General features: G+C 42.6%; 1 protein-coding gene across 2 annotated transcripts in view; it reads left to right on the forward strand.

The window, feature by feature from the left end:
• The window catches only part of DGKD (diacylglycerol kinase delta), a gene marked incomplete at its 5' end in the record, with an annotated part of 56,718 nt that overhangs the window by 21,939 nt on the left and 7,906 nt on the right, over positions 1–26,873 (forward strand). For both annotated transcript variants that reach the window (XM_080349421.1, XM_080349422.1), the window contains 19 exons: positions 8,704–8,808; positions 9,610–9,742; positions 10,613–10,719; positions 11,272–11,397; positions 13,277–13,379; positions 13,869–14,031; positions 16,050–16,158; positions 16,900–17,039; positions 17,724–17,808; positions 18,372–18,466; positions 18,566–18,665; positions 18,820–19,093; positions 20,911–21,072; positions 21,852–21,980; positions 22,965–23,061; positions 24,008–24,118; positions 24,853–24,949; positions 25,666–25,773; positions 26,402–26,515. In XM_080349421.1, the coding sequence (XP_080205547.1) occupies positions 8,704–8,808; positions 9,610–9,742; positions 10,613–10,719; positions 11,272–11,397; positions 13,277–13,379; positions 13,869–14,031; positions 16,050–16,158; positions 16,900–17,039; positions 17,724–17,808; positions 18,372–18,466; positions 18,566–18,665; positions 18,820–19,093; positions 20,911–21,072; positions 21,852–21,980; positions 22,965–23,061; positions 24,008–24,118; positions 24,853–24,949; positions 25,666–25,773; positions 26,402–26,515 (2,358 nt within the window). The remainder of the gene's footprint in view (positions 1–8,703; positions 8,809–9,609; positions 9,743–10,612; positions 10,720–11,271; positions 11,398–13,276; positions 13,380–13,868; positions 14,032–16,049; positions 16,159–16,899; positions 17,040–17,723; positions 17,809–18,371; positions 18,467–18,565; positions 18,666–18,819; positions 19,094–20,910; positions 21,073–21,851; positions 21,981–22,964; positions 23,062–24,007; positions 24,119–24,852; positions 24,950–25,665; positions 25,774–26,401; positions 26,516–26,873) is intronic.

The raw sequence follows: 26,873 nt of genomic DNA on the forward strand, positions 1-26,873 counted from the left end.
TTGGCAGCTGTCAGAATTTCCTTTAGAAGCAACTGAAAATATGAGTGGAGCCATGAATTGCCATGTCCAGTATTGCTCGGCTGGTTTTCCCCCCTCCCTTCATTAAGTGCAGTTTGCTCCCCATTTCCTGTCAGAACCGCTGCATTTTCAAAATAGTTTGCTATTTTAGTAGTTTGTAATCCAGACTTGAGTGCAGTTTTTTCTGATTGAGAAAAGGCCCTTTGGTAAACAGACCATTCTGAGTCACTGTTAGTCAGTGAAAATAAGCATTTAAAATCCTTTCATATCAAGGATTTTTAAGACTTACTTCAGTCTCCTGCAGGAACTGGTTATTAGTCTGCTTGCAGAAAAGAAGGAAAAATCTGGAGAAAAGCCATCAAAAAGAGGATAAATATGGAAGAAAAGTTTGGAGTCTGGAAGAAGTTGCTGCGGGTGGAGAGGTCTGGCAATTGGTACTGTATGTTACAGAATGACCCCCAAATATGGTAGGAGTTTTTAAGAAAGATGAAGCTACTGTAAGAGAAAGGGGTCAAGACTGAGCTTTATGAATTTTACTGTGAGACAGGATAGATAAGAGAGCTCGAAAGTGAAGGCGACTGTTAGTGAAGAGCTTTTGTTTCCCTAGACGGGAAGTTTACCACTTTGAAATTAGTGTCTGTTATTGCCCTTGTGCCTGAACAGTAAAGCTTTTGTTTGATAATCCCTTTGCTCTTTGTAACCTTCATGCTGTGTTTGGTGTTTTATCTACATTCCCAAGCAAGGCTGCACATTCTAGCATCTCCTCTTCCCATTCAGGTGAGGATGAAAAGGCAGCACAACTTGTGGCAACCAGGACATTTCAGAACATGATGGGTTTAGTTTTATGTGGGAGTCGCTCTAGAAGGAAAAAGACTTATTTTTATGTACATCTTTGCTGTGGTCGTTTTGACAGGCAGGGAAGGGCTTGCTAATAGTATTTGCAGGAATGAGGTCTTCCTGGTTGTAGTGCTTGTGATGGTTGTGGTGCTTGTGAGGTTTTGCTGTTGCGATGTGTAAAACAGGACTGATCTTCGCCTGGTGACCCAGTGTGGAAAGATGCTGGGTTCATCAGGCTGTTGAAAGCTGTTCATTTCCTTTTGTGCTATTATAGCTACCAGCCTATTTTCAACACAGCTAAGGTTAGGGGAATGTGAGGAGCTGTTACTAACAATAAGCTGTCAGTAACAGGTCATTTTCCTACCGTGGACAAGGACTTTTATTGCTCAATCCTGTGATTTATTAGCTGCTAGCCTTGATGTGTATGATCCCACTGAGACAGCAGCTCTTCCACTTGGGAACGTTGACCTGCCCCTCTGTTCATGGTTTTGCTTCTGTTTGAGTGAATAGAAAGGTTACTCTGAAATATCCTTTGCCTTCCCAAATGTGCAGCTCTCTCTGAACAATGTTGTTCTGTTTGAGAACTCTTTTCCTGGCAGGACTGTGTCCTTTGGAAGACAGATGAAGTGATGCATGTGTGCATCTGCTGAATGAGGTGGAGGGTGGGTGGATGGCAGAGCTGTGCTAAGATGCTCTGGCACTTGGCATGGAAGCCCTGCTGGTTCCCATTTGGTGCTGCTCCATTCATGTAGATCTTAAGTGACTAATAGGCACAAATTACCAGGATTGTCTGCATTTCTTACCTGCTAACAGTGGCAGTGACTATCTTGGATGCTCGGGGTTTTGACAGCTAGTAAGTTGTTGCAAAAGTCAAAATCCTCTCGTTGTCTGTGCTCCTCTTACCAATTGCCAGGAACGGGAATGTTCCTTGTTTAGGAACAGAGTTTCCAGCAGCCTGTAGGAATGTGACCCTGGTATGAGGGATGATCATTTTCCCAGGGAATGCTCTGTCTGGTCTGCTTTCCTGCTGCAGCATCGGGGAAGATAGGGACTGGGAGAAAGCGCAGATGGAGGGTCACCAGGAGTTGAACTTGATCTTCAGGCACAGCATAGTGGTGGGAAGTGCCAGCGCTCAGACAGGATGTAATGTGTGACCCCGCGGCAGACCAGGTGCTTATCACAAGGTGAATGAAACTAATCATGTAAAAATGGTCCTGAAGAGACCTCACCACGTGCTGTACCTGCTTTCCTATGGAACTGAGATGTTATAGATTTTACATATTGAAAAATAAGATAAAACAGTCATGTGGAAGTTGGGGATAAAATACCCAGTATAGTGTGAACAGAGATTTGTACATTTAAGGCTTTGAGGAAAATCTTGTTATCAGTACTGAGGAAAAAGAAAAAAAAAGGCAGAATTTGGCACAACTATAAGAACATTAATTACTTATTTTATTTGGTGGAGAGTTTCCATAGGAGGAAGATGGTCATTTTAGCAGGAAGGAAAGATCTTGAACTATATAAAAAATAAAACTGGTACATTTCTCCAGTGTCCTCTGAAAAACTTCTTTTTCTTCTGCCCTTCAGAGTAGCATCCAGGTCTCGAGGAGAAAGACTCAGCAGTGAGTTTACTGGATTGAATTTGTGGGCAAAACTGGGTGAAAGCTGAATTGCAAATCGAAATGGGGATGTTGTCTGTGGAGGAAGGCAAGCCTCGGTTTGTTTTTCTGTTTTCCAAACTTTAGAGACCTGCTAAAGTCATGCTTACTTGCTGTCTAAGGCTTTGCTGGCCTGATGCTGAGCTCCAGATTGTTTCAGCAGCTGATATCAATGAGACAGGTTTTTAAGATTTTAAGTGTAAAAGACTCGTTTGAGTCTGAAACTCATGCTTTGATGTTCCTTCCTTCTCCGTTTTTCACAGTCATCTTTTAACCTTGTGTATTTTCTAAGGAAGTAGCACTTACTTGATCCACACTTAATCTTTTTTGCCCTCTGTGAGTTCAGCAGTCATGTTTGAAACACAAAATGACTTTGCTGGTTTGTGAATCTTATTAAGGAGCACAGGCAAGGTGTTTTAAAGTACAGCAGTGTGCATTTCACTACCTCTGTTGCTGGAACAGGAGCTGAAGTGGACAAAAGGGCTGGGTCCCTGTTACAATCTCACCCAGTTTTCTTTTCTGAGTTTTTGGGTTCACAGGATGCCCAGAGCTTACTCCACTATACAAAAGCAGATGTAGCAGTTAGCTGCAGGTGGTGGACGTTTTCCCTGCCTTTGCCATATGTGGTCATGCTGAAGTTTTTGCCTGCACCAGCACTGTTCTCACAGCTATTTCATTTTTTTCTAGTTGCAGTTCCTAGGTCTTTTGAGCTCCAGAAGTTCCTGCTTTCCCTCTACCCAAGGCATCAACTATTTGGAATAGTCTGGGATCTCTTTGAGGGGTTTGTGAGTAGCACCTTTGAACATAAGTCTATATTTGGACAGGATGTGAGTAAAAGGAAGCAGTCAGAATGAGCAGGTGTTCTCATAGCCTCACTTTTGGCCACTCCGAGAAATGTATCACATCAGAAAAACTATATTTAGCAAAGTTGTATGTCCCCTTTCACCCCCTCTCTCCCCACAGCATTTCTTCAGCCAGCTCTGTGATTGGGCCAGTGTGATCTTTAACTTGTTTTGCTGTCTTTTGTGGTCACAAAGCTCACCAGATCTACTCTGATAACAAACAGTCCCAACACATGTTTGGCCAGGCTGTCACTTTTTTGCTGAGAAGTTTCTGGGCAGCCAGAAAATGCTGAAGGAGGAAGTGAGCACAGATGATTAAGTTGTCTTTGATGGCAGCAAGACCAGAGAATGAATTTTACGCTGTTTGGTGGAGGGAGATTGCTTAGTACAGCAAAACACCAAAGGGTGAAGTGTAGCAGATATCCATTTAAAATTTGGTCTAATATAAGGAGTCTTTTTTGGACTGCCTTTCTGATGCGATTATTCACAGCTGTTCATTAGGGAAGGACATCCAGGGACATCCAGTCCGTTTTTAGAATGTGAAATGAGAAATTTTCTTTGGTTTGTTCTGTTGTTTGCCAGCTGGCCTGATTTGAAAAGTCAGTAAACTGGTGTTAGTTTTGGACAGGGGAGTGTGGGTCAGCATAAGGGGTGGGGGTTAACAGCTGGTAAGAGGGCATGTACTGTGAGGAGGAGGCAGCGGAGATGAAGCTATATTTTGGAGAAGTGTCAGGGGAGCATCAGTATTTGCAGAAATCAGCCAGTGAAGGCGTGGCTTTTTTTAGATATAGATTTTTTTTTTAGGTTTAGAGTGAGCAAGCTTGAAAATTGAGAGTTTCTCTGATGGACTTGAAATGGCTCATCTGCACAGAGGGTTTGCAACTGCCTGCAGAGAGGTGACTTGGTGGGTAGTTGATTGTCACCGTAATTGCCACAAAAGATATTTCTGGGGTTTCATATGCAGTGAGGAGTTTGTAAATGCAGCTGCATCCTGGTTTGAAATGTGTTTAAGCCTTCCTGCCATTCCCAGCTCTCCTAATAGCTTTTCAGGACTGATTAGAGGGATTGGCAGCTTTTTCCCCCCAGACATGTTGTTGAGCTTTTTTGCTGGTCCGTGTTAGGTCTCAGTATAAGTCACCATGTGTTGAGCTCTGAGCACATGGGTATGTGGGCATCCAGTTCCTACCAAGGAGCGAAATCTAAAGAACCTCACCCAAAAGTTCAATAGCATATAGGATTTAAAAAAAAAAAAAAAAAAAGAAAATAAGTTTTTAATATTGCCTTTTTAGGAAGAACAAGCACTTTTAATTTACGTAATTGCTCATATCTAGATAAAATTCTGAGCTGTTTCAGGGTGGGAACACTCACAGTTCTGCCAATCCCCAAACAGGCCAAAAATGTATGAGATTATAAATAAATCTTAAAACTTTTATTGTGTTTTTTTTAACTCCTAATAGGGCAGCCCCCATCCTAACTAAAAAGCAATTGGGTTGTTGTTTTTTTGCTCTCCATTTATATGAGAACAAGAGGTCACTGGATGACATTACTACTTTGTAAATTTAGAACAAATAAAAGGAAATGCTACTTCACCTAGTGCGTCGTCATCCTGTGGAATATACTGTTCCAGGATGTTAGTCAAAAGCTGGAACATAAAAAAATAGCTGGACTGTGCTGGTTTCTAGCCACGTTTGCCAATAGGGATAACCAAGGGATAGCCAAGCCTGGTGTTCCAGGGCATCAGCTCGGCGTGGCTGTAGCACTGGACTCCCTGGCTCGGAAAGGACAGCTTTTCAGGGGGAGGATTGCTGTGGCTTCTTTTGGAGATGACAGGATTTTTACTTGTGTGAGTGTGTGAGTTAGAGTGTGTTAGAGTGCTCATCAGTCTCGTTTAGCCAGCCCAGTGTATGTGATAGCCTTTCTCCTTCTGTTAGCATCCTTCACTGGGTGGGTGTCTGGAACTGAAATTACTGGCTCAGGCAGGAGGAGGTAAAAGCAGCAGGATGAGGGTTTTCCTTTCCATGTGAGTTAGAGCACGTTCCTGTCGTTCTCGCCTCTGTCCTTGTGGAGGAGGTGTTGCGATGCGCCTGTTGCACACCAGCGGCTGCCTGCAGCGAACACACTTACAGGTGCCCAGTGTCGGCTGTGTGAGGCTGTGTGGAAGACACTGCTCTGGGAAGGAAGTGTCCCTATTTACATGTTTCTGGATTCCCAGTTATCCTCATTAAAATGTTTAACTGTAACACCACGGCATGTTAATCAGAAAAACAGGTTTGTCTGGTTTCTTAATTTCCCCGAAGAACTGTTACACTAGTTACATTAAAATCTTATCTGTGCAGGCAGTGAAGCCTGAATGGTCCTGATTTGTCCTCCTTAGAACAGGACTGAGGTTTGAGATTGTATTCTTTGGTTTCCTGTCTCTGATGACACCATTAAATCCCAATGCAAATGTTGCTTTAGAACTGACTAATGCGAAATGCTCCTCTTAAATTTGTCTTGCACAAAATGGCACTTTATTTGCAGTTTTGTAGTTATGCAACAGATCCTTTATTTCAATTCTGTGACTTTGTCTGGATGATTCAAGTATGAAAATCTTCTGGATCTCTTATTTGTCCTTTTGTCTTATAAACTTTAACTTTTGTTCTTTGAACAGAGGATCGTCCAACACTGAATGTGGGGATTTTTAAGATGATGCAGTAGGTGACTTAAGGAATTAGTGGTTTTGTATATTGGACAGTCTCTCCAGTGATCCAGGAAGTCAGTAGCCTCAGAAATTAATTCTTATCAAAGGACTGTCTGCGTTTCTGTATTTTATGCGAGTGTTTTAAATTTAATGTCTTCCAAGGTACTTTAAAAATTATACTATGTACTTTGCATTTACCTCTTTGATTTTTTTCCAAAAAAAGAAAATAGGAAAAGAGAGAACACTGAATAGGAGTATTCTGAAATGGGATCGTGATGATAATAAATTAATATTAGCAACTGCTTTAAATTATTTTTCCCCACTGCCCAAGAGCGTGCTGGTGGCTTGTTGAGTGAACTGGTGGTTCCTTATGTAAACTGGCTGGTTTCAAAGCGATGAAAGGTCCTTGGATGCTTTGTCCTAGGATATTTGGTCTTTACATAGGGTACTGTTGTACGTATGCAATTGTAGATGTTCTTGGCTTTACCACCAGAAAAAAAAGTGTGGGGCTGTGTGCTGCTTGAACAAATTATTTGAACTTGGTTTTACTTTGAGCAAGAAAACTGCTTCCTCTTAGCTGGGCTCCTGAAGTGCTGCTCACTCTTCTCTAACTTCATGCTGATTTTTGCAGTAGTGTTTCATGCTATGTAAAAGTTTTCTCTTGGGTGGGCATTCTTGCATAGCAGAGTTTTTGATGGAAATATAGTTAACGGCCCCATTTTCCACTTTCCTAATGAAAAAGAAAGATTCCTGGGATTACCTTCTTTGGGAATAAATTTTCTCAGAGCTGGAATTGTTTAAAGGAAAAGTCAAGGAAGAGAAAAGGAGTTATTAGAAGTTTTATTTTTAGAAATTTGTAAATATTTATTTCTGTTTGCTTACAACTGATACAGATCAGGTAATTTTGTCCAAGATAGAATGCTCCATGCCAAAACTGTATTTCTGCTTTGAAAAGGTATTAGACTCCATTCATTGCCTGCTTAATGTGTCTGTAGTGCCCTATTCTAGGTATTGGTAATGCTCATGTGGGTAGAATTGGCATTATTGCACGTGAATGCTACAGTCTGTCCTATGGAGATAAATATATTTTGAAAATTGAAGGGCTTAAAAAAAACCCCAGAAATTTACAGGTGTATCTTTTTTGTTGACATTGCATACGCATTTCTTAGTGAATGCTCTGAGGCACCTCAAGGTCAGCTAAAAGTTTGATGTTCAGCTTCAGAGGGTTTTATTCTTCATCAGTTTTATGAATGATAATGAGACTAGTGAGAAGCAGACTGGAAAACTGTAATTAACAGGGGTCATGTATTGGGGGGATGCATGTGGATTTTTTGCTGTCTCTTAACAAAACTTCAATTGCTCGCTTGCAAGAGCCACATGAACATCAACCAGACACAATCCTAGTTTGTTTAAACTTATTACTTCAGATGTTAAGGTCCAATTTGCTGCAAAACCAGATGTTTAGACAAATTTTTCATATACAAAATGTAGAGGGAGGAACAAGAGGGTTTGGGCCGCTGGAAGTTTTTACAATTGACATAAAGGGGAGCCTTTTGATTTTTTATTAATGGTCCTTATAATTAATGCAGCTTTTCTTAAATCCAGATCTTGCAAACACTTCAATATCAGTCTAATTTAAGAAGTCAGTTGGATGGAAATCAGTACAGAGGTGTGCACAGGGAGGCAATAAGATAACTACAGTGTGGGAAAGAAAGATTTTTGTCTCTGGAAGAGAAAATGTTGATTTATAGCCCAGTCTGCACCCCAGCTGAATGGGGAACTCTATGGACAGCAGACGCGGTCCTTTGAAGAGCTGGGAGCTTTTATTTCTCTCTGCTGCCACCATCTGACAAAAGGAGAGAACATTGGTGGCAGGCTAGAGGGAGACCTGTCTGCATTCTGTCTTCTGCTGGTTTGTTAGAACACCAAACTCTTTGTTTAACACAGGGCAGCTAATGCATGGAAGTTAGCCCAGGGGAGAAACGCACTGAGGAGAGTATTTTTAGAGGAAGGCAAAGTCATCACAGCCTCAAGCTGCCAGTGGAACATATGGTGGCATGTCTTTTATGTAATAATGTAGGACAAACCCTTAGGAAACATGAGGGTTCGAAATACAGTGATTTCTCTTATAGATTTTTTTGTTCTGTTTGATTTCTTCTCTTCTCCCTCCCCACTTGTTATGACTCTAAACTTGTTATGACTCTAAACAGGTTTTTCATACGATGTTACAGAGCATGCTATCTAATTTATTAATTGCTAGAAACTGGTACATTATGGTGTTAACAAAATATTTTAATGTTGTTGCCAATTTTAAAAGTCATCAAGTACTTTAAAAATCTCACGTAAGTTTTGCGTGTGTAATATTTTACCTTTTACTGCTCTCTGTTTTGTGTTTTGTTGTTGTTTGGGTTTGAGAGTTTTCTTCACTCAGTTCATTATTGGGAATGACAGCTAATATCTCTGTGGTTCTGTACATTTATGAAGGGATTAAGGTATGTTACTGTGCAAGAGAAACGTGGTGGAATGGTGCAAATCACTTCTGCTCTGTTATGCGGCTCACTACCTCTGAAAATAGCTCCAATAGACTACACTGGTGATAACATATTCTCTTGCTGTCTCTCACTGACATGCCCAGAATACACACTATTAATTTTCTCTCACTCTTCAGATTATTACTCCATGTCGGAAGCTCATCCTTTGTGCTGATAACAGAAAAGAGATGGAAGATTGGATTGCAGCACTGAAGACTGTACAAAACCGTGAACATTTTGAGGTAACAAGAAATGTACCTTCTCTCCTAAATAGCAGCTTGTTTTGAAATCGGAGTCTGCTAACAGTTAAGTTAATGGAGGTCATTTTTATTGACTATAATGGGTATAGTGGTAGGCCTTCTGTGAAAACTATCCCAAAGTCAATTCTGCAAAGAATGCTTACGTTTTTTTGTACTCTCCCTTGGTAACATTGAGAGCACTTTCCAGACTATGGGTAGATTATGAAACACAATTATCCTCCTCATTGTCTTTTCACTCTTCAGTTATCCTCTCTGTCCTGATTCATGCCTTTCCTGCTTGGTGTTCTGCCCACTTCGGTGCACATTTGCCATTTGGGCTCTAGTTAGACCAGCACTGCCACTAAAGGAAGGTGTCTTGTGTTTTCCCCACTCTGATGCTTCTCTCTCTGTTGTCTCATCCCTTATGCTGGCACAAGCATTCCTCTGCTATGCAATAAATCAGGTTGGGGAACTGATCTTGCTGAAAATTGTACCTGACAAATGGGGAAGGATCTATTCTCCAGCAGATGAATTTTCCAGTTCGTTTCACTTGTAGTGAGACAAGGATGGGAGGTAGCACAGGAGCAGGAATGAAGGTGTGGCTGCTTCTTCAAGTAGTCTCTTCTGGCTTAAAGACCTTCTGGAGTTAGAGTGTTGTGTATAAAGTGCCTGTGGCTTACTCTTCCTTGGTAAAAATGTTCCGTTTCTGCCTTTCCTGGCTACTATGTGCACGTCTTTGTTCTAAGGAAAAACAAGTCTTGTTGCTCTACTTTAGGCTTTGCTGTAATACATTTATTTTATTAGTCTACCCAGTATAGCATGGACCATTTCTCAGGGATGCATAACTGGTACGCCTGCTCACACGCTCGGCCAACGTACTGCAATGTGTGTCGGGAGGCATTATCTGGAGTCACATCACATGGGCTCTCATGTGAAGGTAAGTGGTTTCTTCTCTCCTGTTTTTGGAGCATCATCTTTATAGCTCAGTGCCATGTTCCACAGATAATTTATGAGGAATATTGTTACCAGTCTGCAAAAAGATGTAGAAGAATGCTGCATAATGAATTTGAGAGAGCTAGAGGCTGTGTATGAGACTGGAGGTATTTTCTGGACCTGATGCTGAAAGCCTTTGCTGCTGAATCCCTTTCCCTTCACAGGGAATTTTCCTGCAGGAGTCAATATCAGGATCTTGGCATTTTGTAAAAGGATAATAGATGTGATGATGTTTTCATGCTGGTTTTAATGTTGGACCTGATAAGAATATAGCTGATTATTTTTTTCCTATATAGTGTCATCCCTTATTAAAATAATGCTTCTGAAGCGAACAGGCATGTACTTCTGAGGTATCAGATAGAATATTCATAAGAATACTCCTGTTCGTAAGAATAATCATATTTGTAAGAACATCCGTGTGAAGAGTTTGAATGCCAGGAGGTTATTCTTTGTCAGCTTTGACATAGCAGACATGCCTGGCTGCACACAGCTCATATTTCTAGTGTGAATGGGGTTACACCCACACTGTGTAAAAGGATGTAGGAGGTGTATGGCTATGTAAATCATGCCAAATTTAACAAGGTGATAACTAAGCTTTGTACAAGCAACTGGCAAAAGTGATGAGGCAAGAATTAATAGCTAGCTCATCTTACTCAGTATGCTTGGGGCTGATAGTTTTGGCAGGACTGACAAGGCCAGTGTGTGCCCATGCTTTCTTCTGGAGCCAAATATGGTCACTTGGGGAAGCTTTTGCACAGAATGCCACATTGCATGCTCTGAGGCAGGATTAATTTATTCTTCTCTTCCTCTCTAGTGTGCAAGTTTAAAGCCCACAAGCGATGTGCTGTGCGGGCAACCAATAACTGCAAGTGGACGACTCTGGCTTCTATCGGGAAGGATATCATTGAGGATGAAGATGGGGTAGGCATTAGTCTTAACTCTTCTGACCTTACCGTGATGTGGAAGCACTCGCACATGCTCTGCAGCTTTCTTGACTGCACAAATAACAGATTCTGCCTTTGTGTGTTACTAACGTGGGAAATGCCTTTACTGTCAGAGCATGAGATTCTGCATGAAAAGTCCAACCGGGGTAGCGAGGATTCCTTATTAGGATGAGGCTCCTGCTATGCACCAAGGAGTTGAGGTTAAATCATTGGAGGCATGTGGAACCTGGTCTGAGTTTTGGCAAAAGAAAGATAAAAGAGTGGTTGGAACAGTACCTTAACATATGGGATGTCTCATGCAAGTCAGTGTTTCCTGAGTAGCCTGGGGCGAATCACCTGCTCTTTTTGTGCTCAAACATGATGAAAATGTCAAAAATGCTCCTTGGGTGTGTTCTAGATGTTGGCTTTGCTGTCCTTGAACAGTGCATATAAAGACTTGCCTCTCTGTATGTCTCAGTGCCACATCCTGTGCGCTTGAGTTGGATTCTGGAAAGTCCATATTGCTTCTCTCCCTCTATACCATTTGCAGATCTCGATGCCACATCAGTGGTTGGAAGGAAACCTGCCCGTGAGTGCCAAATGCACCGTGTGTGATAAAACCTGTGGCAGTGTCCTACGTTTGCAAGACTGGCGCTGCCTTTGGTGCAAAGCCATGGTGAGCTGAGTAACCTTGGTGATTTCAGTAAAAGGGTAGTCTTTGATCAGCAATTTGGTGTGTTCTTTTGTTGACATTTACTTTAAATGAAATCTCTAACCGTGCTGTCAGTATTTGACATGAAAGACTTTATTGTTCTTTCTCTAGATGATAAACAGCCTGCAAGAGATAGAAATTTAAATTTGTGCTGAAAAGTATCATTTTGATGTGTAAAAGTAAAACCTGAAATAAATATGGCTTCTCTGCAAGCTCATTTTCTTTTGATAGTAAGTTTTCATAGAAGAGTCTGATTACACTAAATATGAATCAATGCCTCAGGCATGGGGGATGTTGGATTTTAAGGAGCCATTATTTTTCATTTCTATAAGTTGGAAAGGTACAACAAAAAAGGACAAAAAAGAATAATAAGCTATTCAAATAGTAGCAATTTCCCTTCCCAATTGCATTTTTCTTACCTTACCACTGCAGTGCTGCAGATCTTGCTGTGTTTCCAGTTGTCTATAATATTAATAAGAGAAGTATGACAAAATATGTGTTTGTAATGGGGGGGGGCCAGGAGCTCAAACCCCAAGCAAACCCTCTACCTTGCAATCTTCATATACCAGAAATGACAAGTGCCCTAGTCTACTTTGTATTTCATTTTTTGGGTGGCTTTATCAATCCCTTCTTCTCTTACCTCTTTATGTCCCTCATGTCCTAATGAAATTTAACAAGGGAAAGTGTAGAGTCCTGCATCTGGGCAGGAACAACCCCAGGTTCCAGTATAGGTTGGGAAATTACATATTAGAGAGCAGTGTAGGGGAAAGGGACCTGGGGGTCCTGGTGGACAACAGGATGACCATGAGCCAGCACTGTGCCCTTGTGGCCAGGAAGGCCAGTGGCATCCTGGGGTGTATTAGAAGGGGGGTGGTTAGTAGATCGAGAGAGGTCCTCCTTCCCCTCTACTCTGTCCTGGTGAGACCACATCTGGAATGTTGTGTCCAGTTCTGGGCCTCTCAGCTCAAGAAGGACAGGGAACTGCTGGAGAGGGTCCAGCATAGGGCAACAAAGATGATTAAGGGAGTGGAGCACCTCCCTTATGAAGAAAGGCTGTGGGAGCTGGGTCTCTTTAGTTTGGAGAAGAGGAGACTGAGGGGGTGACCTTATTAATGTTTATAAATATATAAAGGGTGAGTGCCATGAGGATGGAGCCAGGCTCTTCTCGGTGGCAAACAATGATAGGACAAGGGATAATGGGATCAAGCTGGAACACAAGAGATTCCACTTAAATTTGAGGAAAAACTTCTTCTCAGTAAGGGTGACAGAGCACTGGCCCAGGCTGCCCAGGGAGGTTGTGGAGTCTCCTTCTCTGGAGACATTCAGAACCCGCCCGGACATGTTCCTGTACGACCTCACCTAGGCGTTCCTGCTCCAGCAGGGGGATTGGACTAGATGATCTTTTGAGGTCCCTTCCAATCCCAAACATACTGTGATACTGTGATGTCTTCCCACTTTGTTTTTTGCTTTCTTGTTTTCTTGAATTCCCAGCTTTTTCTTCTGTTGCTACTTCTGATCTCTCAGCTGAGACTAGGATTTTGCGAACAGGATGCCTGAAAGCTCTTAAAGCCACAGAATCTCTTATCTGGTCCTCTCAGCACTCAACGTGATAGTCTCATAAATTCAACTGGCAGAAAAAGTAGATACTAATGGAAAGAGGAGAATTAGTAGAAGGTGCTGATTAGATAATTCTTAAAATAAGTTTATTGATTGACATTTCTTTGGACTCGAGCCCTCTTCCTTTACAGCCTCTTGTTGGGGGGCTTTATGAGTTACACCACAGTGCCCAAAAGAGTCTGGATAATTTTTCTTTTTTTTTTTTTTTTTTTGGTGGTGTTTTCAGGTACACACAGCATGTAAAGAGTTATTGCCAAACAAGTGCCCTCTTGGGCTGTGCAAAGTATCTGTCATTCCTCCTACTGCTCTTAACAGCATCGATTCCGATGGTAAGTATCACTAGCAAGTAGTGCTGCCTTTTTCTTCCCCTCAACCACAGTCCCTTCAGCTGAGGCTGGTAATGCCAGACTCTGACAACTGAAAATTCTGCTTTAGGTGTTGCTGAAGTGTGGCAGTGAACTGTTTGCTTTGCTTTTGCATTCAGTTTATTACCGCATAACGTCATTATTTGCTGAGCTGCAGCTGTTAATTTTTTTTGAGAACAACTATATTGCAGAAGCAGTTTGGGAAGGTTGGGGAAGCTGAAAATTTTGGCATACTGCTAGGAGATAAGTGTGACACTTGGCAGCGTGAGGTGTGGTTCATGCTGGATTCAGGGCTGTGCACATTTAGTGTTTGGTGCCACAAGCACCAGGAAAGCGTTGGCTTCCTCACAGCTCTGCTGGGTTGTGCTGTGTTGTTTTCTTCTCACTCTGGCTCCATGGGCAGCTTCACATCTCTTGTCTTTTCCTCCCTTGCCTTTCCCTTTTCCCCAACAGGTTTTTGGAAAGCTACTTGTCCCCCTTCTTGCACAAGCCCTTTGTTGGTATTTGTCAACTCCAAAAGTGGAGACAACCAAGGTGTAAAATTTCTACGAAGATTCAAGCAGCTACTGAATCCAGCCCAGGTCTTTGACCTCATGAATGGAGGACCTCACCTCGGGTAAGCAGATATTCTATTGAAGCACAGATTCCTTGTAAATACAAGAAAAGTATGAATGATTTATTTGATTATAAGCGCATCCTCAAGTATAACAAGGAACCTATTCCTCAGAGCAGACTGAACACATGTGAAGTTTAAAGGGGTTTTCCCCTCTCTGTGTTTAGTGCGATTGCTTAGATAAAACCAAAAATGTTGAAAAAGACTATTATTTCCATTCATCAGTAAGAGCAGAACAGCTTAAGGGGTTTTGGGGGAATTCCAGAAACATTCCCCTGGAAGAAGACCAAGCGTGGGAAGCATGAACCCAGAATAAAACTTGTCAGCAAACAGACCTGTAACAGGCATCCTGATATACTGTTAACACGAGTTAACTTGAATTAAATCAGGTGAACAGGCAAACAAACGTCATAGATAGCAAATGAATATTGTCAAAATTAGATTTATCCAGAAATAACTTACTTGGGAAGTATGTAAACCTTCCACCCCTTAAGTATTTTATGGTGATATTGGGAAGACACCTCTTAGGAATGCTTTTGCTGAAGTTGGATTCCAGGCTTGTTTTACAGATTACACTAGAATATCTCTGGATTTAAAAAAAACAAAGTGAGTGCTGTGGAATAAATTCCTTTAGTGTATTTCTGCAAAGCTGTTTAATTTAAAAAACCAAAAAGTTTGATCTCTAGTTTGCCTCCTTCCAAACATTTCTCTGTTGCATCATATTTGAGTAATTTTTGTCATGAATGGATGCTTCTTTTAATAAGAGTCATCACAATATGAATTTCCTTCATATTTTTCTAACTGTGACCCAGAAGTCTAAATCAGGGAGTGTCCACTCCTGGACAAGTGACCATTAGGGTCTGCTTTCCTGAGAACTGTTGTGGTTTCTTGTTGCTAAACACTGGCCTTTAAAACTGCAGAGTGCTGTCCAAGGGATGTGTTTGAGTGGTAAATAATTTGTAGAAAACTTTTAAAATTAAAGTTTTCTTCTTCCCCTCCCAAGTTGAACTGACGGTAGAGAGGATTTTTGCTTTTAAGCAGGAGAGAAGGGAGGGAACAAATTATTTTCTCAAGCTGTGGTACATACTTGTAAAACAACTGCTCTTGTTTGCTTTCTTAAAAAGGCAATGGTGGTATGGGGTAAAGGCTGCTTCTTCATAATGTAAATATTCTGAACTGGTGCCAGTCACACTGTACCATAAGGTGGTCTAATTTCTGACACATTTTTCGTGTGTCAGCAGTACTTTAAGAAATAAGGATTTTCATGTACTAGAGTAAATGCTGCTTAGATAATAATAATTTAAAAAAATATGTATACAAAACAAAAATAAGAGCAGGCAGTACTTCTGGAAGATGTTCAGTAAGAAGCACAATTTCCAAACGCTTAAGGAGAGGTTGTTTTTATATTCTAAAAAGGGTGAATAGAGAAATTCACACTTGTCTTGCTGGCGAGTTGTTTGCCTGCCTGCAGGACAGAGGAGGCGCAGGAGCACTGATTCGTTGCCTTCCCAGAAGGACTAAAGCTTGTGAGGCTTTACATCCACTCACTGTTGTCTGCTTACTGAGGGACTGCAGAAAGTTCCTACTCTTCAAGCTTTGCTTTAATCCGTGTGGCCTTGAGTGCGAAGGCAGTGACATCAGAGCACTCCGAACAGTGACAAATAACTGGTGCTGGGCTGAATACGGCAAATCTGCAAAAAGGAAATAATTCAACGGATAGTCAGCTGTCGAACGCTTGTCTCCTGTTCAAAGAAAAATGCCCTGCTTTAGTAGAGGATTATGTCTGGGACATACTTCTGTAGTGAATAGCCGTTGTAAATTGCTTAGCTGTATGTATAATTCCTTATTTATAATAATTTCAATGCATCTGTAATCTGATAATGGCCTGTATTCATTGCGAAATCAGAACCTACTTTAAGCAAATCTGCCATGTTTATTGCTTAGATTGGAATTGTTTATAATTTCTTTCTGTAACAGCTGATTATTCTTCTCTCTTGCTTTTTTCTTTCCCTCCTCTGTAGTTTACGCTTATTCCAGAAATTTGACACTTTCCGGATTCTCGTTTGCGGTGGGGACGGAAGTGTTGGCTGGGTTCTCTCTGAAATTGATAGCCTCAATCTTCACAAGCAGGTACCTGCCCAAAGAGTTTAGTGGGATGAAAGAATCAATGACAGCAGCATGGGTTAAAGAGGACTTTTTTTGGTCATACAGATGTAGTTTGCCCCAGGGCCAGAGCTGCTGAAAGCTCACTACAGCAGTGTTCTTGCAGTAGTGTTCTGCAAGAAGCGGTACTGAACTAATTAATTATTGCTTAAAAGACTCAGCTTTTGGAGTAGCTCAGAGTTACTCCTGCTCTATTGCCACTCAGAAGGGGCTGCAGTTAGAAAACCTCAAGTTCCACAAGTGTTGTGCTCCTCATCTCTTCCCTTTATTTCTCGTGATGTAGTTTCTGAGTCTTGGGATAGACAGAATCTTCATTGGAGCAGAGGTATCATACAATGTTTTATTGTTTTCCATTTTGCCTTGGAGAGGTCTGTGCTAATGTTAGAGAAAAAGCAATAGCACCACCTGATGGTTAAATAAATACATCTGTAGAAGGGGTTACTTCTAGCAAGGTGTTCCTTGAGATGGTAGGTGGTATTACAGTCCTCTCAATTAACAACTTCAAAGTAGAGGAAATTTTTCCTTACTTACATGTTCTTCTGACTGTTTTCCCCATCCGGTTACTTTCTCCGTACCCTGGGACAAACTGTTTCTCAATGACTGGTCTCCGTAAGGAATCAGTCATGTTACTTGTGGCTGTTTGTGGTCGTTTGTGGCTTTTTTTTTCTCATTTGAATCTCAGTTTTTATTTCCTTTTCTCTAACGCAGTGCCAGCTGGGAGTGCTGCCCTTGGGAACAGGGAACGACCTTGCCCGTGTGTTAGGCTGGGGGTCTGCGTGTGATGATGATACCCAGCTCCCGCAGATCCTGGAGAAGCTGGAGAGGGCCAGTACCAAAATGCTGGACAGGTGAGTAACCGTCACCCAAAATCTTCTAGGACAACTGGGCAGTTCTTGATTCTGCCCAGCTGCTGGACTTCTTACTAATGCCAGTTAGCCTTTTTTCTTTTATAACCCTTTAGCAACAAAAGGTAGTCTGGCTTTCTGTGTCGCTGCTGCAGAATAGTAATGAGTGAAATTGTCCAGTGTCCTCTGTTGTGTTCCAGAGTTCTCACCAATTGAATTTGTCATGATTTATTTTTTTAAGCTGATTTTTTTCTTGGTAAATTTGAACCAGTTTATCTTGAGTTTGGCTTAGAAATAAAAGCTGAATGCAGAAATTGACGTCTTGATGCGTAGTATTGATATCACCTGTATATATTTGTACATTTAAAAGGCTTTTTGTCTTTAGAGTTGCATCTTGGCATCTGTTATGGTCAATCAAGCAATGCCCATAGAACTTCTGTGAGAGAGGCAAGATGTACAGAGAGGTTCTGTGTGCTATAGGATACCTGTTCATAGTGTCATCCTTCCCTCCTCCCCCAGTTCAGCCCCTCTGCAGTTCTCTTGCAACTCTGTGGCTTCTTTACACCAGTTATGACCCTGCCAACGTGCTATTTGTTCTGCTTTGAGGTTCTAACCTGTTATGTCCTTTGAATAAAGGAGGAAATCATCTGCCTTGTAGTGACAAGTATGATGCCTCCTTTTCAACAGGTGGAGCATCATGGTGTATGAAACCAAACTCCCTCGCCAGGCCTCCACTTCCACAGTCACTGAAGATTTCAGTGAGGATTCTGAGGTACCTTGTGAAATGCAGAGGGCAGGGGACTGGGAACAACAGCCTCAGAACGGACAAGCTAGGAGACAGTGGTTGAGTTCAGATGGATCAGGTCGGAACCATGACTTGGGCATAGCAGGAGCTACAAAGATCTGGAGGCTTCAAGTCAATGAAGTATTATGGAGAAGGATGGAGGTTGGGTTACCAGAGTCAACGGCCATAATGAGGAATGAGAAGGAAATGCTTTGGAAGAGGACAGAGAGGAAATGACTGACTTTTATTTGCTGTCATGACATGAAGTTGTTCAAATGCTGGAAAGCTGCATGGCAGTCATAAAAAAAACCAGTTTTAGATCCACAGTTGATAAAAGCCTCTTAAGAACTACGCTGCTGATGATTTCTAGGTTCAGAATTAGATACCGATACAGGTCTTCAGTAAGTAACTGAGCCCTGGACTGCAGAACTTTTCCAGGGTAAAAAGAACCTGTAGAATGACAGGTACTTTCTGGGGAGCAGGTGGTACACAGTGTGTATTGTAATGCTGGGAAGCAGCACCCCCAGTGGCTTGTTTCTGATTGTCACCAGGTGCAGAAGATTCTCTTCTATGAAGACTCTGTGGCTGCTCATTTGTCCAAAATTTTGACTTCTGACCAACACTCAGTGGTCATCTCCTCAGCCAAGTGAGTACTTAGAGGACAGCTGCCATAAGTGAAAGTTGCACTGTGAACATCCTGAGACCATCCTTGCATTACCTTGTTTTCACTACCTGCTTTGTCTAGGGTGCTTTGTGAAACAGTGAAGGATTTTGTGGCTCGAGTAGGAAAAGCCTATGAGAAGGCAACGGAAAGCTCAGAGGAATCAGAGGTCATGGCCAGGAAGGTAAAATTGGAAACGTTGTTGGGTTTCTACTTTTGTAGTGGAAAATCGCTCTGTTTTCAGAGAACTAGGACAGCAGCAGTTAAGCAAGCACTGAAGTAATTGAGCTACCCAGTCTACTGTTATTCTTCCTCAAATGTTCTTCTTTGCTTTGTAGTGCTCTGTCCTGAAGGAGAAGCTGGACTCGTTGCTGAAGACACTGAATGATGAATCTCAAGCATCTTCATCTCTGCCAAACCCTCCTCCCACCATTGCAGAGGAAACCGAAGATGGGGATGGGTCAGGCAGTGCTGGTGATTCTTCTAGTGACCGGTCGGTGGGCTCATCATGTACTGCACGACCCCAGATATTTCGTCCCCGAGAACAGCTCATGCTGAGAGCCAACAGCTTGAAAAAAGCCATTCGTCAGATAATAGAGCATGCAGAAAAAGGTAACCTGTTAGAAGTCCTGCTTGTGAAAGTATAAATTTCCTTTATTCCAGAGGGGAGTAGGGTTCTTTATTGAAAAACAGCTTTCCTGACCTGGAGAAGCTATTCAGTAAGCCTGGCTGTTTAGTTTCAGCATCATTTATGCCAAATCCACCTGTCTGAAACATTTCTTTGTAAATAAGCCTGAATAAGCCAGAGTGTGTTCTCTCGGGGCTGATTTAGGAAGTAACTGCCCTCCCACACTCTGTTCATTTGCATTTCCTGTCTGTCCCCACCCATACCACAATTGTGTCAGTGCAACTGCTTGTGTGGCCTTGCTGTAAAACAGATCTGAAAATACATGGGAAGAAAGTATCTTAAGTATTTTAACTTGGATTGTTTCAGGAATCTCTTTATAGTAGAGCCCAGCAAAACAGTGCAGTGGTGCAACGGCAAGGGAGAGCAGGAACTTCTTAAACTGGCTTTGTCACTGGGAAAATACGTTCTGTTCCCTGTTAACTTCCTAGACAGGTGACCCTCTTCTCCATATGGTGACCCTTATCTCTCTCCAGCCACTCATATCTATAGCTCAAAGTTTCATTTCCTTCAGAAAGCATCAGTGTCCCAGATGTTAGTCATAAACTCAGTGGTTTAACTGAGACCAAAGGGAAGTACTTAACAGCATATTGCTGGAGATAAAAGCGTTGAAATTGCAGATGTGACATCCATGCACACCTAAGTGTGTGCTATGAACAACTCTGCAGTTAGTACTGATGATTGCAATGTTTCCAGCACTGCAATATTCTATAGAACCTATCTGGTTAAGTTATATGAGATGATGAAGTCGAGCATACAGTCTGCTTCTGGTGAAGCACAAGTCTTAACCTCACTGCTGCCCCATTTGCTGCTGCTTACCTTGTGCTGATTTAATGCTTGTTGGAGTTCTTTTGGAGCCCAACCAATTTGCTTAGTCCAGCAAGAAGAGTTTGTATTTCTGCTGGGCAAGTGTGTTGGATTGCAGCATGAGTAGTTTTGATGAACTCCCGAGTCAGCACAAGGGAGGGGAAGAGACTTAAAGACAGGGGTCTTGTCCCCCTGCAGTGGCAGTGGGCTGGTAGAGCAGCTCCGGGCTGTTCACAGACCTGTGCCCACTGAGGGGCTGCTGAGGAGGAAAGACCTCTTGATCACAAGCAAAGGGAGTTTTGATTTCTTTAGGCAACATGCTAGCATTCGATTCATACCAGCTCTTGGGCAAACTCCAGTTACATTTCAAATATATGTGTTCAGCTTCTCCAAACGATTTTTCTTCTTCTGAAGTATGTAATCCAATTATTTTCTCTGTTTGTGTTGTTTTTTACCAACTGCTATTTCTTCCTTCTGATGATATATGTCTAAGTGCACTTTTCAAGTGGCTTATCCTATTGCCCTAGTACAGATTAAGCAAACAGAAAATTCATTAAATGTATCATTTAATGTCTGTCTGGTTAGAATTTCTGGCAACACCTAAATGCAAATAAATGGAAGCCCATCACCTGTAGCACAGTTCGCATCTCGGGAGGCCTGAGTGCCTGTAACATTAAAGGTGGCCACTTCTATTTAGAGCCTCACTGCTAAAGAGCTTAGCGAAGAAAACAGGAGGCTAAGCCAGCCCAGTTCCGAAAGCTCTCCAGAACAGAGCTTAGTTGAGACAAATTATATAGGAAAGCTTTTTGTTATTTCTATTCTTTCCTTGAAGGAAACATGGCCTTTAGAGTCCCATCTGATTGTTTTTTACATCAATGGAAAGTGTTCCTTTCTAGAAGAGCTGTGAGGCACTCACCTACTTTCTCTCTCCTTACAGCCGTGGATGAGCAGAACGCGCAGACCCAGGAGCAAGAGGGCTTCCTCCTTAGTCTCTCGGCCTCTGAAGAGGGCAAGGAGCTGAGGAATGAGGATAAAATCTCCCTGCAGTCGTCCCACAGCGGCAGCTACGGAGTGTCCAAGGGGAGAAGCCAGCGGAAAGGTACTGCTCCCGGGCTACCACCGTGCAGATCTTGCCTGCAAGTTACCATTTTGTTAGTTGTAAAGAGTGGGAGGAGTGCCACACATATTACCTTCCAAGTTCAGTTTTTTTTAAATTTTTGAATGGTTGCTCTTCAGATGCCAGGCCTTGCAGGTTCCTGTACTCTACCCTCTGCATCGTAAACCCCACCTTTTGCTACATCTCTGGTGGCTGGTCCATGATCTTAGCCTAGGAGCCTGGGTTTCAGAAATTGTCTTGCACCTTAGCCACTAACCTGAGTTCTCTTGGCTTTCAGTGCTTGGAAGAGGAAGGTCTTGAGCGTTTTTCATGTCATCTGACTGATGACACTTCCCTGTAAGCTCTTGCCATCCTTTGCAGATGACAGAGAGCAGAAACCAGTTTGCTTTAACTGTGTTATGTGAATAATTTGTTAGAAATCCGTGATCACTGCAAATATATTTGGAACTTCCCTGAGTATTGATTGGAAGCCAGGTACCCTGTCTGTTGTGCTGCTGGCACCAGCTTTTTCTCATCTACACTTCTGATATTTGCTTGTGGCATTTTGGCACCTGCAGTCTGAGAGGTTTTCTGTCTGCACGCATGCACCATCTCTGTCTCTTAACGACTGCCTCTGTCAGCTCTTTGTTTTCTGGTGACTAGAGTGTTCTGTTGTTGAGTGATGCCTAACCCAGTCTTGCTGATTGGGCTGTGCTGCTGTGTGCTGGTCTGAATCACACTGTTATGTTTGTCAACAGCCGTGTCTGTGTTGTCTTTTACAGCGCCCAAATCTCCTTGTGAAAGATTAATAAACAAAGGAAGTTTATCACTGGGCAGCTCTGCATCTCTTCCTCCCCAGACAGGAAACCGGGACAACTTGCCAATGCTGAACACAAAAATCCTCTACCCAAGTAAGTGGAACACCCTCCACTTCCCATTGAGGCAGCCAGCTGAGTATGGGTGACAGCAGTACAGGCTGCAGCCTCCACATGAAAACATGAAATTGTCCTGCCTTATGTCCTTCTGTGCAAGGGCCAGCTTGGAGATAAATACCTTTGTGCATAACTTTCCACTAGGGCCAAAAAGTGGAGATTTGGAGGGAGTTGTAATAGTTTTCAGCTTGTAACTCAGACTTAGACACACATTTGTATTAACGCTGTGCAGTGGCAGAGTTTAGATGCCAATTACAAGGAGATACTGAGCTCAGAGTAACCTTGAGAAGGCTGATACGATGCTGCTGAGAGGGGTTTCTGAAGAGTGGCAGTGCAGACTGGGAGCAACAGTCCTTTCCTGTGAAAACCGAAGTCACTGGAGGTGCACAGAACCATCAGAATTCCCACCTCCTATGTCTTGTGTAGCAACTTCTACCCATCACCGTGGTGCTGTCCATCTCTTCCCCCAAATTACTTGTTCAAATTGTGTCTTCTGGAAGCAGGTAGTTTCCTTTCTGTCTGACAAAGCTGCTGTTTGTGGGTTGCCAGCTAATAGTTTAAGCATCAGAAGACAGTAATTCTTGAGCAACTTGGAGAATAACTTCAGTCCTCTTCCTCTGTCTTTACGCATTGAAGCAAGGACATTGCATGTCACCCTGGAACAAAAAAGCTACTGCGGTGACTACATTCCTGTTTCCCATTTCCCTGTGTCTGTACAACGGTGCTGCTGGATTTAGGTGGTATCTTGTCAGTCAGAAACTCTACAGGCAGCCCCAGAAACCCTTCTCCTAACTGAAAGAGCTAAGCCTTCTGGAATGAAAGAAAGTATTACTGCTATTTGCTTTCTCCAGTGAATGACAAGAGTTAATATATTCTGCGTTGTCACCTTGTCTCTGAGATTGAAGTTACCTGTTTTCTGCTTATTATTAATCACACTCTTCCATGTGGTCAATTTTCCTTTAGATATCCGTGCTGGCATGTCTGGTTCTTTGCCTGGGAGCTCCGTCATCAGCCGATTGTTGATCCATGCTGATCCCTTTAATTCTGAGCCTGAAAACCTGTGAGTATGTCCAGGAGGTTGAAGGGAGGGAGTGGGTGTTTCCAAATGGACCTCAGCAGAGAAGCAGATTAGGTTATAGAGGTAAATAATGGACTGCAGCAGCCTAGAGTTCTGTAAATGAATTCATACGCTGGGTGCCAGTCAGAATCAGCTTATGTAGTTATGTGTGTGGTGTCACATTTGGCTCATGGTAGGAGATTTTTTTGTGAGAATGAAATCTAGATCAGTCTTCTCCCTAGACTGAGAGATAGCTCCAGTTTCCAGTTAGTAGCCAGTAACCTGTGGAGGAATCGCCACCCTTACAGTATGGAGGCCTGAGAAAGGTCATGGGGAGGCAGCTGGGAAGTGTTATATGAAGACTTCCTCAGGCTGTTTCTGCTGAACTGTTCAACAGTAAAAATCCACTGATAGAGACTTCTAAGTTTTTTTCGTGGGATTCAGTGCCTCTGAGATGAGTAGCTGACACTTTGGAGGTCATTTGTCAGGCTCTTTAGGTAACACATTATATCTATATCTATATATCTATATCTATATCTATATCTATATCTATATCTATATCTATATCTATATCAGCAATTATCATTGCTAATGTTTTGTGGGACTTCTTACACTATGCCAGTGACCAGTAACATAGCTTTTTGTAAATTAAGCGTAGGCTTCTGAGTATGTTTCTGTGGCAAGGGGAGAATTCTTCTGCAAATCTTGTGGCTGTGAAGTCTTATGGACAGAGGCTGCAGGACAGAGACCTCTGCTCAGTAGCCACTTTTATGGTCTTTCTGGTGGGTTTTAGGCAGTTCCCAGCAGTGCTTATCAGAGCTGGCGCACAGCTTTCTTGTTCTTCTCCTTTTTATGCAAGAGAATCATGAAGTGTCAGAGGGTGCATGTGAGATGTATACCAAATGGTATGTAGACTTAGGAGTGGGAGTTCTGTTCTTTTGTTTGGCAGTGAATGTTACACAGAGAAGTGTGTCATGAATAATTACTTTGGAATTGGACTGGATGCAAAGATTTCTTTGGACTTCAACAACAAACGTGATGAGCACCCAGAGAAATGCAGGTAGGTTTGGCTTTGGCTACTGCCAGAGGTGATGGAAACGACTTCATGTTTTTGTGCGGTTTTGGAGCAGATTGTGTACAAGTGTGCTGAACAGGTATATCGTCAATATTGTTTGCATAATCCCCCTTCAAGGTTTGAAATAATGATGGAGGAGATTAGCTACTGAGTTATTACTGATTCATTGCACTGTTGTGGCTCATGTAAAATCTTTGAGTAGCTATGTCAGTGTGGTTTTAGTGTATTGGTTCTGTTTACTTCATGATCTTAGATTTTTCTACTGGGCTTTCTGTTCAGTTATAAGATAATCACATCTCAGCTCTAAATGCCACAGGGACCTTGATCCTAACTTAATACAAACCACAGGTTTTGGTCTTTTGAATACCTGGGCAACTACAGGATGTTTTGTGTTGCTAGGATTGGTCCCTTTGCTATAATTGAGCGACTACTGGAAAACACTGTTGATGTGGTGTACGAGATTGACAAGTTCTGTGCCAGGGGAATGTGTGTGTGTTTCTGGTAATGTGTGTTGGTCACTCTCAATTCCTACCTGACATTTACTTAAAGGAGAGTAAGTTCCTAGCACAAGCAGTGGCCATTTTGAGTGCTTGACCCTTTTGGAAGCAAAGCGCCTTTGCGTTTTAGGATGTTGGAGGCACCATTTCAATGTGTTGGGCTTTTCCCCTCTAGGTGAAAAGGTAAATGCTTATGCTGACTTTTTCAATTTTCCCCCTTAGAAGTCGTACTAAAAACATGATGTGGTATGGAGTATTGGGGACCAAGGAGCTGCTACACAGAACATACAAAAACCTGGAGCAGAAAGTCTTGTTGGAGGTGAGGAATTAACATGCCCTCCTGTTCCTAAAACTGGGATGCCTAATTGCGTCTCCTTCAGACATGGAGTTCTGTGTGGTTGGTCTGCTTGGTGATGTTGCGATGTTTCCCTTGCCTGCCCGATAGAATGTACTTGCTGTATCTCACCCTGAGCTAGTAGAAGTGGCTTTGCCTGGTTCTGAGAGATAACTTGTATTCTCAGCTTGTAGGGGAAGTGTTGTCCTGCTGGAAAGGATTAGCTGTAGAGGAGATTGTTATGTTATATGTGTTATCTCATATGAACGCATCATTTTAGAAAGGAGGTGTAGTGGAAAGCTCTTAATTTATGCTATAATGTACATCAAACTGGAAAAGAAATCTTCTTGTGTAGGCCATGTACAGCACAAACAGGTAGCTCATTGCAGCAGGCTGCTTAGGTGTTTCAGAAGTTTAATTTCCCCTTCTGGAGGAATAAACCAAGAGGCTTTGCCAAGCCTTTCAGCTGTCTCCTGTTCCTCTTTGGGGAAAAGAAGCAGTAGTATTTCTCTAAAATCCATGTCTACTAAAAGAAGAGACATGAGTGGATATGTTCTACAATGCTAGGCCAACAATAAATGGGAAGAAACCTGAATTTATTACTGAGCTGTGTGGGCTGTTTTCTGTTCTTAGAGCATGTGCTCTGGCAGGAGGGGCTCTCCTGCTGTGCTGAGAGTAACGTCACCCTCTTTTCTGTGCAGTGCGATGGGAGGCCGATCCCTTTGCCCAGCCTCCAGGGAATTGCTGTACTCAACATTCCCAGCTATGCAGGAGGCACCAACTTCTGGGGGGGAACCAAGGAAGATGATGTGAGTAATCTCTAAGGCAATCCAGGAAATGTTTCTACTTACTGTTGCTTTTGAAGTCATAGCCCCCGAGAGCAGTGCTTGGAAGAAGAGGGCAAGGGGCCTGTCTGCATGTACTTTCTATGTGAAGGGCATAAGATACTGAAATCCAGTCTTCAGCAGCTTCACACTCAAGCAGTCTGTAATGATTCAGGGGAAAAAAACCCAACAAAACGAAAAAAAACCCACAACAGGCCATTTGGATGTCCAGGAAGTATATTAGTTCGACCTTGTCCCCACAGACTGCCTGATATTAAAGCCCCTTGAAGGCCAAGGGAGTTAGATCTGCTCAGAAACGTATTATTTGTGATGAAAGGTGCCTACTCTCATAATTACTGCCTTGGGGCCTTATAGCTTTTGTGTTCGAATTATACTTCAGCTGCCCTTGGAAGCGCAGTAGGAATATCAAGGCTCCTCTTTCTCCCTTCTAGCTCTTTGCAGATCTTCACCTTCTAGTCTTGTTGTTAATTTTATACAGAGTAAATAGCACAATTGAAAGCCATCCCCCAGATCTGCAGCAATAGGGGGTAAAGGAAACCTCTCCAACAGAGCTGTATGTCAACTGAATTCTCTCTCCCTTGTATCTGGCTAGACATTTACAGCCCCCTCCTTTGATGACAAGATTTTGGAGGTGGTAGCAGTGTTTGGTAGCATGCAGATGGCAGTGTCACGAGTCATAAACCTACAGCATCACCGGATTGCACAGGTATCAATTGCTTTTTGTTCTTCTTGCCTCCCACTTCTCCAGCTTGTGACATTTTTGCAAGTTTCAGTCAGTACAGGCCTCCTTTGTGCTCTCTCTGGTCCGTGGAAAGAGCACCCACCATGGCTGAAAATGAGCATGTTCGGGGGCAAGTTGGGCATGGAATTGTTTGCTGCAGTCATTATGGGAGCTGGACCAGCAACTCAAATACAGATTAGTCCAAAGACACAGCAAATGGTCCCGGCTGCAGGTGTCCCCTGCCACTCAGGCACACCTGCTTCTAGCAGCAACAAAGCTACGGTAGCTGAGGAGGGGCTTTGGAAAGAAAGAGAATGATGCATGCTTTTGGAAAACCAACGTT

This window comes from Nesoenas mayeri (assembly GCF_963082525.1).
Source record: "Nesoenas mayeri genome assembly, chromosome: 9".
Lineage (NCBI taxonomy): Eukaryota > Metazoa > Chordata > Aves > Columbiformes > Columbidae > Nesoenas > Nesoenas mayeri.